The following is a 13,913-nucleotide window of genomic DNA, read 5'->3' on the forward strand; positions in this document are numbered from 1 at the left end:
CTCTAAACCGTTCTACCAAAGTTATTTCAGTTAACTATCACTTGATTATCAACTATAACGATATTGTAAACCTGCTTCTCAAACTGAAAGTAACTAACTCTGACTTGACATTGTCAGTGAGTAGTTTTCAAAGTGAAACTTTGTTTCTTTCTGTTCAGTATCACTGCTACATTTCAGGCACTTGCTCATTAACCAATTCAATAGTGAGCAGAGTTCACCTGTATCCAGTAGCTACAAACTCACATATATTCACTCACTGAATAGTTCTTGTCTAAAATAATATGTTGAATCGTGACAGAAATCCTCTACATTCAATTGAATTTTTGGTCCAAAATTAAGATTCTGAAAATTTCTGAAGAAGATAACCTTTTATTGAATTCACTATCCCCAAAGATAATGTTAGAGAGAGGCACTAGACAGGGATGTCCATTGCCTCCACTACGTTCAATATTGCACTTGAACCGTTAGCTATTGTTTTTAAGAGATATCATGAAAGCCATTACGATAGGTCCACAACAGCTAAATATATTGTTATACGCAGATGATTTGTTATTGTTTCTTGATAATACACGTTTCTCAATACCTAGGATCTTACAATATCTTAATGATTTTAGTTCTTTCTCTGGATACAAAATACATTTTACAAAAAGTGAGCTAAGTCCAGATTAAGTTATCAAGATCATCCTTTTAGAATAGTTGATACTATTAAATATCTATTGAAACAAAAAGAGCAAGCAATCCCAATATCCTTTGTATAAATAAAAACAGCCTTTATTTCTTCAATTTAAAAATTAACATGGTTCACACGGTAAGAGTATCAGGTTTTACGCATTTCGGCTGGGTGCCGTACTCATAAACCTGATTAGACACAGGTAAGTGCCTACTTAAAAAGGTTACAAAACTAATGGCTATTGGTTGGTGTCAAACACACCCCTATTAACCATTTGGGTACAGAAAATACACAAACAAATGCCTGCTCACATATAAGAAACATGAATATGATCAGTTTAAACACAGAAAAACAATGAACATGTCATTGTTATTTGCTATGTTTTGCCTCAAATGGGGATAATATGAAACAATACAAAACGATTATTTAAATGACCTTTCTAGAGGCAAATTTTTCTCTGGTTGAACATGAATAAAATTCTTTGCCCTCCGTGATAGAATCACTGTGGTCCCCGCACTTATAGGTGCCGTTGACTTGCAATCAAGAACTTCTCTTCCTTGAATTAGAAGGCAAAAGACTTGGGGACAAAAGGTTGCCCAAAGTCAGATTTTATGAATAGACACACTTGAACCCCATTTCTACTGTTGATTTTAAATGCACATCACCTAATAGGATAGGAAAGTATTTCCTAATGATGTTGCACACAGTAGAAAAATCTGAAGAATATTGGGTGATAAAAGTGAGTGGTCTGTCTTACTTTTTCACCTGTCATTGAAATTTTTTGGGGTTTCTTCCTGTTGAGGCCACGTTTTTAGCTACATTGTTAAGTAGTTTTGAGGGATAGCCCCTATTTTTTAGTCTCTGCTTAATTTACAACTTCATGGTCAGTGTGGGTGAGTCTTTAACTTATATGCGGCTAGATTTTTTTTCCCGCACCTTTTAAATAACGCTGGTATTTAGAGTTCTCTGAAGGGCTGCGTTAGGCTCCAAAAAGGGAGCGTAGAGCATAATTTACTGCCACTTCAACTCTCAATACCAGCGTTGCTTACGGTAGCGGCCAGCTTGAAAAACGTGCTCGTGTACGATTCCCCCATAGGAAATAATGGGGCAGTTTGAGCTGAAAAAAAACCTAACACCTGCAAAAAAGCAGCCCCATTGTTTCCTATGGGGAAACCGTTTCTAAGTCTGCACCCTAACATTTATTCTACAGGTAATTTTGTAATTATTTTAACTAGGTAGCTATTAAATAGTTAATAACTATTTAATAGCTATTGTACCTAGTTAAAATAAATACAAAGTTGCCTGTAAAATAAATATAAATCCTAAAATAGCTACAATATAATTATTCGTTATATTGTAGCTATATTAGGGTTTATTTTACAGGTAAGTATTTAGCTTTAAATAGGATTACTTTAGTTAATAATAAATAATTTATTTTGTTAGATTTAAATTATATTTAACTTAGGGGGGTGTTAGGGTTAGACTTAGCTTTAGGGGTTAATACATTTATTAGAGCAGCCCCATTGTTTCCTATGGGGAAACCGTTTCTAAGTCTGCACCCTAACATTTATTCTACAGGTAATTTTGTAATTATTTTAACTAGGTAGCTATTAAATAGTTAATAACTATTTAATAGCTATTGTACCTAGTTAAAATAAATACAAAGTTGCCTGTAAAATAAATATAAATCCTAAAATAGCTACAATATAATTATTCGTTATATTGTAGCTATATTAGGGTTTATTTTACAGGTAAGTATTTAGCTTTAAATAGGATTACTTTAGTTAATAATAAATAATTTATTTTGTTAGATTTAAATTATATTTAACTTAGGGGGGTGTTAGGGTTAGACTTAGCTTTAGGGGTTAATACATTTATTAGAGCAGCCCCATTGTTTCCTATGGGGAAACCGTTTCTAAGTCTGCACCCTAACATGTACCCCGAGTCTAAACACCCCTAACCTTACACTTATTAACCTCTAATCTGCCGCCCCCGCTATCGTTGACCCCTGCATATTATTATTAACCCCTAATCTGCCGCTCCGGACACTGCCGCAACCTACATTATCCCTATGAACCCCTAATCTGCTGCCCCAACGTCACCGACACCTACATAATATTTATTAACCCCTAATCTGCCCCCCCCCCAATGTCGCTGCTACCTTACCTACACTTATTAACCCCTAATCTTCCGACCGGACCTCGCCGCCACTATAATAAATGATGGATCCGCTCCGGATGGAAGAAGATAGAAGATGCCGCCTGGATGAAGACTTTGGACCCTCTGGAGGACCTCTTCTTGCCGGATAGGATGAAGACTTCGGACCCTCTTCTGGACCTCTTCTTGCCGCATAGGATAAAGACTTAGGACCCTCTTCTGGACGGATCGGTGATAACCGGCTGGGTGAAAACAAGGTAGGGAGATCTTTGGGGCATGCCCCGCAAAAGGCCTTTTTAAGGGCTGGTAAGGTAATAGAGCTATTTTAGAATAGGGTAGGGCATTTTTTTATTTTGGGGGCTTTGTTATTTTTTTAGGGGGTTTAGAGTAGGTGTAATTAGTTTAAAATTCTTGTAATCTTTTTTTATTTTTTGTAATTTAGTGGGGGGTTTTTTTGTAATTTAGTTTAGTTGATTTAATTGTATGTAATTGTAGGTAGTTTATTTAATTAATTTATTGATAGTGTAGTGTTAGGTTTAATTGTAACTTAGGTTAGGATTTATTTTACAGGTAATTTTGTAATTATTTTAACTAGGTAGCTATTAAATAGTTAATAACTATTTAATAGCTATTGTAACTAGTTAAAATAAATACAAAGTTGCCTGTAAAATAAATATAAATCCTAAAATAGCTACAATATAATTATTTGTTATATTGTAGCTATATTAGGGTTTATTTTACAGGTAAGTATTTAGCTTTAAATAGGATTACTTTAGTTAATAATAAATAATTTATTTTGTTAGATTTAAATTATATTTAACTTAGGGGGGTGTTAGGGTTAGACTTAGCTTTAGGGGTTAATACATTTATTAGAGTACCGGTGAGGTCCGGTCGGCAGATTAGGGGTTAATACTTGAAGTTAGGTGGCGGCGATTTTAGGGAGGGCAGATTAGGGGTTAATAAACTTTATTATAGGGTTTGCAAGGCGGGAGTGCGGCGGTTTAGGGGTTAATACATTTATTATAGTGGCGGTGAGGTCCGGTCGGCAGATTAGGGGTTAATAAGTGTAGGTAAGGTAGCGGCGACGTTGGGGGGGGCAGATTAGGGGTTAATAAATATTATGTAGGTGTCGGCGATGTTAGGGGCAGAAGATTAGGGGTACATAGGGATAATGTAGGTGGCGGCGGTGTGCGGTCGGCAGATTAGGGGTTAAAAAAATATATTATAGTGGCGGCGATGTGGGGGGGCCTCGGTTTAGAGGTACATAGGTAGTTTATGGGTGTTAGTGTACTTTAGAGCACAGTAGTTAAGAGCTTTATAAACCGGCGTTATCCCATAAAGCTCTTAACTCCTGACTTTTTTCTGCGGCTGGAGTTTTGTCGTTAGAGTTCTAATGCTCACTTCAGCCAAGACTCTAAATACCGGCGTTAGGAAGATCCCATTGAAAAGATAGGATACGCAATTGGCAAAAGGGGATCTGCTGTATGGAAAAGTCGCAACTGGAAAATGAGCATTAGACCCTTTGCTGACTGACTCTAAATACCAGCGGGCGGTAAAAACCAGTGTTAGGAGCCCTTAACGCTGGTTTTGACGGCTACCGCGGAACTCTAAATCTAGGCGATGGTATTTTTCTATCGATCATATCATCATAATACACAGAGTGGAACTTTTGCCTAACAGTGTCCTTGGGAATGCTTGTTGAGTTGTGCCATTATATTGCTTGAAAACATTATATACGGAACTGTGGACTGCCTTAATAATATTATTATCGGCTCATCAAGGGTAAACCACAGAAAAACCTTTCTTTATTATTAAATATCTAGGTATATTTACACAAGAATCCTAATATGTGGTACAAGTTAAACTTCTCATCTCTGTTTGATAAGGTTAAAACCAATCAGGAAATTTGAGCCTCATGTCCACTATATATGTCGGCTCACGTTAACTTAATAAAAACTTTCCTCGCTTGTTATACCAATACAGAATTTACCATTATTCATATTAAATACGGATCTGCGATCTGAGGAGATAAGAAATCGCGTATCTCTATAAACAAATTAATGCAAAAGACGGGAGTAGCGGGTCTTGCTCTTCCAAATGTTAAACTTTATGACTATGCATTCTTGGTTAAGATTGTGATAGACTGGATCGCAGAGACTAATATGTTTTCTTCTTTAAAAATGGAAAACCATCTTATTGCTGAATTCTCTTTAAACGCTATATTACATTGTGCATATAAGAAGCTCCCATCTAATGTTATTGGCTTAACCTCAATTAAAAATGTGATCATAGCTTGGCATACATTTTGTTCAGTATTAGATTTAGACTATAGCTTTTCGGAATTCCTTTCTATAATTGGTAATCAAAAACAGGCGCACACACACATACAAACACTCAGACACACATAAAAACACACTCAGATGCACACACAGACACTTGGAAACACACTCAGACACACACACAAAAACACACATACGAAAACACTCAGGCACACACACAAACACTTAGACACACACACACACAAAAAACACTCAGACACACACATACACACAAAAACACTCAAGCACACACACAAAAACACTCAGGCACACACGCACAAACACTCAGGCACACACACAAAAACACTCAGGCACACACAAAAACACTCAGGCACACACAAAAACACTCAGGCACACACACAAAAACACTCAGGCACACACACAAAAACACTCAGGCACACACACAAAAACACTCAGGCACACACACAAAAACACTCAGACACACACACAAAAACTAAGACACACACACATACAAAATATGTAAACTGCACTGCATTAATTATAAAGTTCATTCCTAGAGCTGCTCCCTGGCTCAGCAGAGCATCAAATGAAAGATAAACTGCGCACTCTAAAAATAAATCACTAAAGAAAAGGTTTAGGCACACAAACTATGAAAATTCTGCTCTCTGACTCTGTTCCATGTCTGTCAGTGCACAGCCCCGGGCCACGTGCCTACTGCTTCTTATGGCCAATCACCTCTGCACTCTGCCCACCCTCAGACCCCCGCCTGCCCTCCCCTCCTACTTCTTCAGTGTGCACTTAGTGTACCGTACCAGTCGGGTGGGCATCATACGTGGCTCCTTCACTTTCGAGACAGTGTCAGACAGTCATGCGGTCAGGTGACAGGCATCCCCCTCATGATTTCCCGGTTCCCGTTTAGAGAGACAGCACAGCAGTGAGTGACTCCACTGCTCCACATAGTGAGCACAGATAGGCAGTCAGGTTTAGGCTAGCAGCACAAATTCACAAGCGCCACGGCACGTCCACAACATTCATAGTGAAATTGGGCAGGGGAGGAGCAAAGTACAAACAAGCAAAAGCAGCCGGGAAAACTTTTTGTGGAAATTGCTCAAGGGGCAAAAAAATTAAGTGTGTCTACAACTTCCCCAGTCCCACTATTGTTCACAACTGCTGGCCCCTCTAATAAAAAAAATCTATGCATCTCTACATTGTATTTCTTTGAATTTCATCCATCCGGAGCGGAGCGGGTCCATCTTCAAGCCATCCGACGCAGAGCATCCTCTTCCATCCGACGACTAAAACTAAATGACGGTACCTTTAAGTGACGTCATCCAAGATGGCGTCCCTTCAATTCCGATTGGAATGTTCCAATCAGCCAATAGAATGCAAGCTCAATCCTATTGGCTGATTGGATCAGCCAATAGGATTGAACTTCAATCCTATTGGATGATTGCATCAGCCAATAGGATTTTTTCTAACTTATTTCCGATTGGCTGATAGAATTCTATCAGCCAATCGGAATTGAAGGGACACCATTTTGGATGACGTCACTTAAAGGTACCGTCATTTAGTATTGGTCGTCGGATGAAAAAGGATGCTCCGCGTCGGTTGGCTTGAAGATGGACCCGCTCCGCTCCGGATGGATGAAGATAGAAGATGCCGCCTGGATGAAGACTTCTGACAGTCTGGAGGACCTCTTCTGCCTGGATCGGATGAAGACTTCTGGCCGTCTGGAGGACCACTTCTGCCCGGTTGGGTGAAGACGTCTCAAGGTAGGGTGATCTTCAAGGGGTTAGTGTTAGGTTTTATTAAGGGGGGATTGGGTGGATCAGAATATTTAGGCATCTGTTTAAGGTTTGTGAAGTGTAATTTTAAGTTTAAAGCAACAGTAAAGTCAAAATTAAACATGAGAGACTCAGAGCATGCATTTTTAAACAACTTTCCAAAAGAAGTAAATTGGAAATTTGTTTAACATGGCATGCTCTATCCGAATCATAAAACTTGAATTTTGACTTTACTGTTCCTTTAAGATCATCAAACTAGCGCTCCGGGCTAAAAGGAAGGAAATACCCTACAACAAAGGGGAGAGAATTTCTTCAGTCTCAGAGTTTACATAATTTGTTTTTAAAAAGTCCAAAGATTCAGAAATCACTGTGTGACTTAAAACACCTGATAGGGTACTGGAATCCTTGGTATAGAATAGATCTCCAAAACTGGATGTTGAGGCTATAGCAACAGGGATGGTTGCCAAGTCTTCCATAATTGTCTTTCACTTTATTAGTAGTTCTCACCTGATTCTCGCCACATTTAGTACCAGTAAGTACAAGTCCTGGATCCATCATATCTTCTTCTTCAGGTGCTCTATACACGTGTGTCCCTCTGCAACGTACACGTCTTCCATCCATAATTATAGTGGTGTCTATTGCCACTGCATTGTTTTCCAGGGGCTTGGAGGCCAAGCTTAGGCACTGAATTTTTCCACATTTTGCATCCCTAAAAAAAAACTATATGGTGAAATGTATATACAATAGGCATCCTTATCTTAGTAGTATTTCATTGTGGCAACATTAAAGGGATGCAATACGTATTATTCATCATTTTAAAAGGATGTTTACCTTTTTAATCACTTCATTTGTGCATGGTCCATTACTTTCTGTGATAACCCTACAAGTGGGCTGGGGTCACTACAGGAAGGCATATCTAGCTTGATTGTATAAATCTTCTAGAGTAACATTAGCTGGTTTACTAGTCACTGAAATCTAGAGCGGCAGGATGTCAGGTTCTGCCCATGCTCAAAAAGAGGCAGAATGCAAGTTCTCAGCTGTAGGCAGAGTCCCACTGGTAATTTCTAAGTGCTCATTTTGCAAGAAAACAAGTAAGTTGTTTTTTAACACAATCTATTTTTATGTTTACTTTGAGTTAACATTTTTTTTTTTCTAAAGAAGCAATGTTTCATATCCCTTTAAAGCAATATGAAACCCAAATTTTTCATCCATGATTCAGACAGAGCATGCAATTTTAAACAACTTTCTAATTTACTTCTATTATCAAATTTTCTTTGTTCTTTTGGTATATTTTGTTGAACAGCAGAGACTTAAGCTCAGGAGTGTACCCATGTCTGGAACACTATATAGCAGCAGTTTTCCAAGAATGTTATCCATTTGCAAGAGCACTACATGGCAGCACTATTTCCTGTCATGCGGTACTCCAGGCACCTAACTATCGGCTAGATTTAGAGTTCTGCGTTAGCCTTAAAAAGCAGCGTTATGGGGTCCTAACGCTGCTTTTTAACGCCCGCTGGTATTATGAGTCAGGCAGGAAAGGGTGTACCGCTCACTTTTTAATGTCAACGGGAAAGCAGAGGCTCAAACGGAACCTGTTGTAAAACCCGAAGAACAAGATTTAGGCTCCAAGGAGGAGTCCCAGATCTAAAGACAGGTCTGATCCTAATCAGAGCCTTAACGAAGGACTGCATGTCTGGAAGCTCAGCCAGTCTCTTGTGCAATAAAACTGACAGGCCCGAAATCTGTCCCCTCAGGGAACTAGCAGAAAGGCCCTTCTCCAGTCCATCCTGGAGAAAAAGATAAGATCCTGGCAACCTTAACTCTGTGCCAGGAAAAACTATGCTCTTCACACCAGAATAAGTAGGTCCTCCACACCTTGTGGTAGATACGCCGAGTAACTGGTTTACGAGCTTGAATAAGAGTATCAATGACACTCTCAGAGAAACCTCTCTTGGCTAAAACTAAGCGTTCAATCTCCATGCAGTCAGCCTCAGAGAATCTAGATTTTGATGAACAAATGGACCTTGTATTAGCAGGTCTCTGCTACAAGGTAACTTCCATGGAGAAGATGAGGACATCCCCACTAGATCCGCGAACCATGTCCTTCGTGGCCACGATAGAGCAATCAGGATTGCTTGATGCAGGCCACCACTCGAGGAAGAAGCTGTAATGGAGGAAAAAGATATATGAATATATTTGAACCTCCAGGGCACTGTTAGTGCATCTATTAGATCCGCTTGAGGATCCCTTGACCCATACTTGGGTAGCTTGGTATTGAGACAGGACACCAAAAGATCTATCTCCGGCGTCCCCACTTGCTGCATATCTCTGCAAACACCTCGGGATGGAGAGACCATTCCCTTGGATGGAAGGATTGCCTGCTGAGAAAATCTGCCTTCCAGTTGTCCACACCCGGAATGTGGATCTCTAATAGCGAACAGCTGTGGGCCTCCACCCACTCCAGAATCTGAGCTATTTCCTTTATCGCCAAGGAACTCCTCGTTTCCCCTGATGGTTGATGTAAGCTACCAAAGTTATATTGTCTGATTGGAATCTGATAAACTGGGACGAGCCCAGAAGTGGCCAAGCCTTCAAGGCCTTGAAGATTGCCCGTAGTTCCAAATTATTGATCGAGAGGGAGGACTCCTCCTGAGTCCACAACCCCTGTGCCTTCTTGGCACCCCAAACAGCTCCCCATCCAGATAGGCTTGCGTCCGTAGTCGCAATCTCCCAGGATGGTCTTAAGAAGCATGTCCCTTGGGACAGATGATCTGGACAGAGCCACCAAGAGAGCGATTCTCTTGACCGGCTGTCTAATACAATCTGTTGAGACAGATCTGAATGATCGCCATTCCATTGCCTCAGCATGCACAGTTGTAAAGGTCTGAGACGGAACCTGACAAAAGGAATGATGTCCATGCAGGAGGGCAATTAACTGGAAGTGCTGGTCCGGGAATGCAAACCTCAGGAACTGAAAGTGTTCCCTGTGGATTGGAACATGAAGATAAGTGTCCTTCAGAACTATAGTGGTCATAAACTGGCCTTCCTGAATTAAAGTAAGGATGGACCTTATCGTCTCCATCTTGAAGGAAGGGACACTGAGAAATTTGTTTAAGCACTTTAGGTCCAGAATTGTGCTGAAAGTTCCCTCCTTCTTTGAGACCATGAAAAGGTTTGAATAAAACCCCAAACCTCTTTCTTCGATAAGCACCAGGACAACAACTCCTAAGGATGATAGATGCCGAACGCACCCTAGAAAGGCATCCCTCTTTTCTGGCCTGGTAGACAGATTAGAGAGAAGGAATCTGCCCTTGGCTGATGAGATTTGAAGCCTATCTTGTATACCTGAGATCCTGTACGTCCTTGAACCAGGCATCTGAAAAAATAGACAGTCTGCCTCCTACACGGGCCGATCCCGAATTGGGGGCCGTCCTTTCATGCCGATTTGTTTTCGGCAGGCTTCTTATTCTGCTTGAAATTATTCCAGGACTGAGCTGGCTCCAAGTACTCTTTGGTTGCTTGGGCTTGGAGGAGGATTGTTGTCGTGGGGATTTGGCAGAACTGAAGTAATGAAAATTCGAAGATTGTCGTCCCTTAGACTTGTTCTTCTTATCTTGCGGTAGGAAGGCACTTTTGCCTCCAGTAACCGTAGAAATAATTGAGTCTGGCCTGGACCAAATAAAATCTTTCCCTTGAAGGGAAGAGAAAAGAGTCTGGACTTAGAAGTCATATCCGTAGACCAAGACTTCAACCAGAGTGCCCGGCTGGCTAGGACCGCAAAGCCAGGGGCCTTTGCATTTAGGTGAATAATTTGCATGTTCGCATCACAGATAAAAGAATTAGCAATTCTCAGAGCTTTAATTCTGTCTTGAATATCCTCGAGGGGAGACTCTACCTTAATGAGTTCCGACAAAGAGTCGCACCAGTAGGTAAATGCTCTGGCAACCACAACAACTGCAGCCACCGGTTGAAAAAAAAAAATCCCATATGTCGAAACATCTTTCTCAGAAATGTTTCCATTTTCTTATCCATCGGCTCTCTGAACAAAGAACTATCCTCAAGAGGAATAGTAGTATGTTTAGCAAGCGTAGAGATAGCACCATCCACCTTAGGAATGGACCCCCACAAATCCAGTTGAGAGTCCGAGACCGGAACAACTTTTTAAAAGTAGACGAGGGGGAAAAGGAAGAATAATTCTTTCCCATTCGTTCTTAATAATGTTCGCCATCTTAACCGGCACACGAAAAGTCAAAGGAACTTTCCTGCCTTCGTAAACTCTTTCTAATTTAGGTATCATAATTTCATCAGGTAGAGCGGCCTCTGGAGCCTCTAATGTAGACAGAACCTCCTTTAATAAAAAACGCAAGTGCTCAATTTTAAATCTAAAGTACGGTTCATCCGCAGCAGGAGGCTTAGACGCTAAGGACTCCGACCTTGAAAGTTCACCCTCTGAAGCTACAGAGGTTAACTCATCATTGGATAACTGGGACATAATAGCTAAATCCGATAAATATTTAGATGACTCCGGGTCAGGAGAGCTATGTTTAACCTTTCTCTTGCGTTTGTTAGAGCGAGGTAATGCACTGAGGGCCGCAGACACCGCCGTTTGTAACTGCGCGCCAATTTCCTCAGGAAGAAGGCCCCCTCCGGATGGAGGATTAAATGTGCTACAGGGAAATGCATGTGGAGTGGATAATGTAGCAAGGGTAGTAATCTCACGGGACGCCGAGTCCTGAGAGGTAGACGGCTCAGAGGGACTACGAGCCTTCTTAGACTTTATAACGGTGTTAAGGCATGTGGAACATAATTGAGTGGGCGGGAAAACCACGGCCTCCACACAATATAAACAGATATGATGTAGCACAGAAGAAGTACCTTCTAACATGTCAGAGTCCTCCATAGCTTAGGTTATACCCACAGAAGGACACAAATAAAAACGTTTTTTATTATAGAAAACTGCACGTTTATACTCCTAATGGCTGGGGCACTCACCTAGACCCAGACAGTTAACAGAGGAATTTCTCTCCTCAGGTTCAAGACAGTACTTCCCCTGTTATTTCAAGTACAGCAAGTAATAGTAATGTGCAACAATTTCAAAAACGAAAGTGAAACTTAAAAGTGAAAGCTGTTTGTTCCAGCCAAAAACACACAGTCTATCAGCCCAGGAGAAAATCACACAAAGCAGCATGTAAATAAATAATACACTGATTAATTATCCCCAACTGTTCAATAAACCCCTGTCAGAAGATATTAACCCTGGATCCTATCAAGTTATAAAGGAGCCACAATGTGCCCCTGTTATAGCGTTTTATGTGTAAAAATTTAAACAATCTTACCTCCAGGATCCATGCTGTGGAACAGAACACAGCCTCTCAAGTGTGACAGTCTTATAGCAGCGCTCCTGACATGGACTTGAGTGAGAGAAAGCAGGCAGTGAAACTCGTCAACACTGATTGCTTAGGAGCTGTTAGCAGTAGTCTGGATGGTTTCACAGAAAAACTTTCCCTGCATCTCCAGACTCTAATTTTCATCAATACTCTCACTGAGAGGTTGACATGACTATTTAAAACTCCAGTCCTATCTAGAAGGGCAGATACCCTTTTTCAGGACTCTCTGAATCTTCTGACACTTCTCTGCCACCTCCTAACGTGATGAAAGATAAAGAATGACTGGGGTAATGAGGAAGTGGGAGGGATATTTAAAGGGCCACTAAACTCAAAATCTTTCTTTCATGATTCAGATAGAACATACAAATTTAAACAACTTACAATTTACTTCTATTATTTATTTTGCTTCATTTTTTTAGATATCTTTATTTGAAGAAAAAGTAATGCACATGGGTGAGCCAATAACATGAGGCTTCTATGTGCAGCAACCAATCAGCAGCTACTGAGCATATCTAGATATGCTTTTCAGCAAAGAATATCAAGAGAATAAAACAAATTAGATAATAGAAGTAAATTAGAAAGATGTTTAAAATTGCATTCTCTTTCTAAATCATGAAAGAAAAAAACGTGGGTTTCATGTCCCTTTAAGCCTTTGGCTGGGGTGTCTTTGCCTCCTTTTTGTGGCCAGGTGTTGTATTTTCCAACAGTAAGGAATGAAGCAGTGGACTCCCCCTATCTTAGGAAGGAAATACCATATTACTATATTTTAAATCCAGCTCCTCTGTCACTTATCTTACCTGGCTTCACACTTTCTGTATTCTCCATTTATGTCTCTGCCACAATTACCATACTGGTCACCTGCTGCATTAATCTTTTCAAAGCACTGGTCTGGAGCAGTGTGTGTGCCTAAGATAAAACAAAACTATAATTAACAGGAATATTTACTGTCTATCACCTAAATTACAAGTTTTGCGCTATAGAAGGAGCGAAACGAACGCAACAAAAGTTGCGTTATTTCACCCTCCATAGCGCTGCCATTACAGGTTTCTAAAAAGACGCCTTGTGCTCCATACCGTACTAAATCCAAGGGCTGAGAATACGTGCTTGTGCACGCTTTCCCCATAGACATTAATAGGGAGAGCGTGTTAGAAAAAAAACTAACACCTGAAGTGCGGAATGGCGATCGCCGTAACACAACCCCATTGATGTCTATGGGGAAAAAAAGTTACTTTAAACCTAACACCCTAACATAAACCCCACGTCTAAACACCCCTAATCTGCTGCCCCGACATCGCTGCCACCTAAATTAACTTATTAACCCCTAATCTAACGCTCCCGACATCGCCGCCACCTATTGGCTGTTCAAATCAGCCAATAGGATGAGAGTTACTGACATTTTTTTGGCTATTTAAATCAGCCAATAGAATTTCAGTAGCTTTCATCCTATTGGCTGATTTGAATTTCAAAAATCAAATCAGTCAATAGGAATGCAAGGGACGCCATTTTTAAAAGGCTCCCTTGCATTGAAGATTCAGTGTACGGCGGCGACCGTATGAAGAGGACGCTCCGCTCCGGATGTCTTGAAGGATGGACCCACTCCCCCTGGATGAATATAGAAGACGCCGCCTGGATGGAT

General features: G+C 40.6%; 1 protein-coding gene across 3 annotated transcripts in view; it reads right to left on the reverse strand.

The window, feature by feature from the left end:
• ADAM19 (ADAM metallopeptidase domain 19) overlaps window positions 1-13,913 on the reverse strand; it is a 329,717-nt gene that overhangs the window by 46,768 nt on the left and 269,036 nt on the right. For all 3 annotated transcript variants that reach the window (XM_053718789.1, XM_053718788.1, XM_053718787.1), the window contains 2 exons: window positions 13,075-13,183; window positions 7,398-7,599 (listed from right to left, as the gene is read on the reverse strand). In XM_053718789.1, coding sequence (XP_053574764.1) covers window positions 7,398-7,599; window positions 13,075-13,183 — 311 coding nt within the window. The remainder of the gene's footprint in view (window positions 1-7,397; window positions 7,600-13,074; window positions 13,184-13,913) is intronic.

The sequence above is a fragment of the Bombina bombina genome, chromosome 6 (assembly GCF_027579735.1).
Source record: "Bombina bombina isolate aBomBom1 chromosome 6, aBomBom1.pri, whole genome shotgun sequence".
In the NCBI taxonomy this organism is placed as follows: domain Eukaryota; kingdom Metazoa; phylum Chordata; class Amphibia; order Anura; family Bombinatoridae; genus Bombina; species Bombina bombina.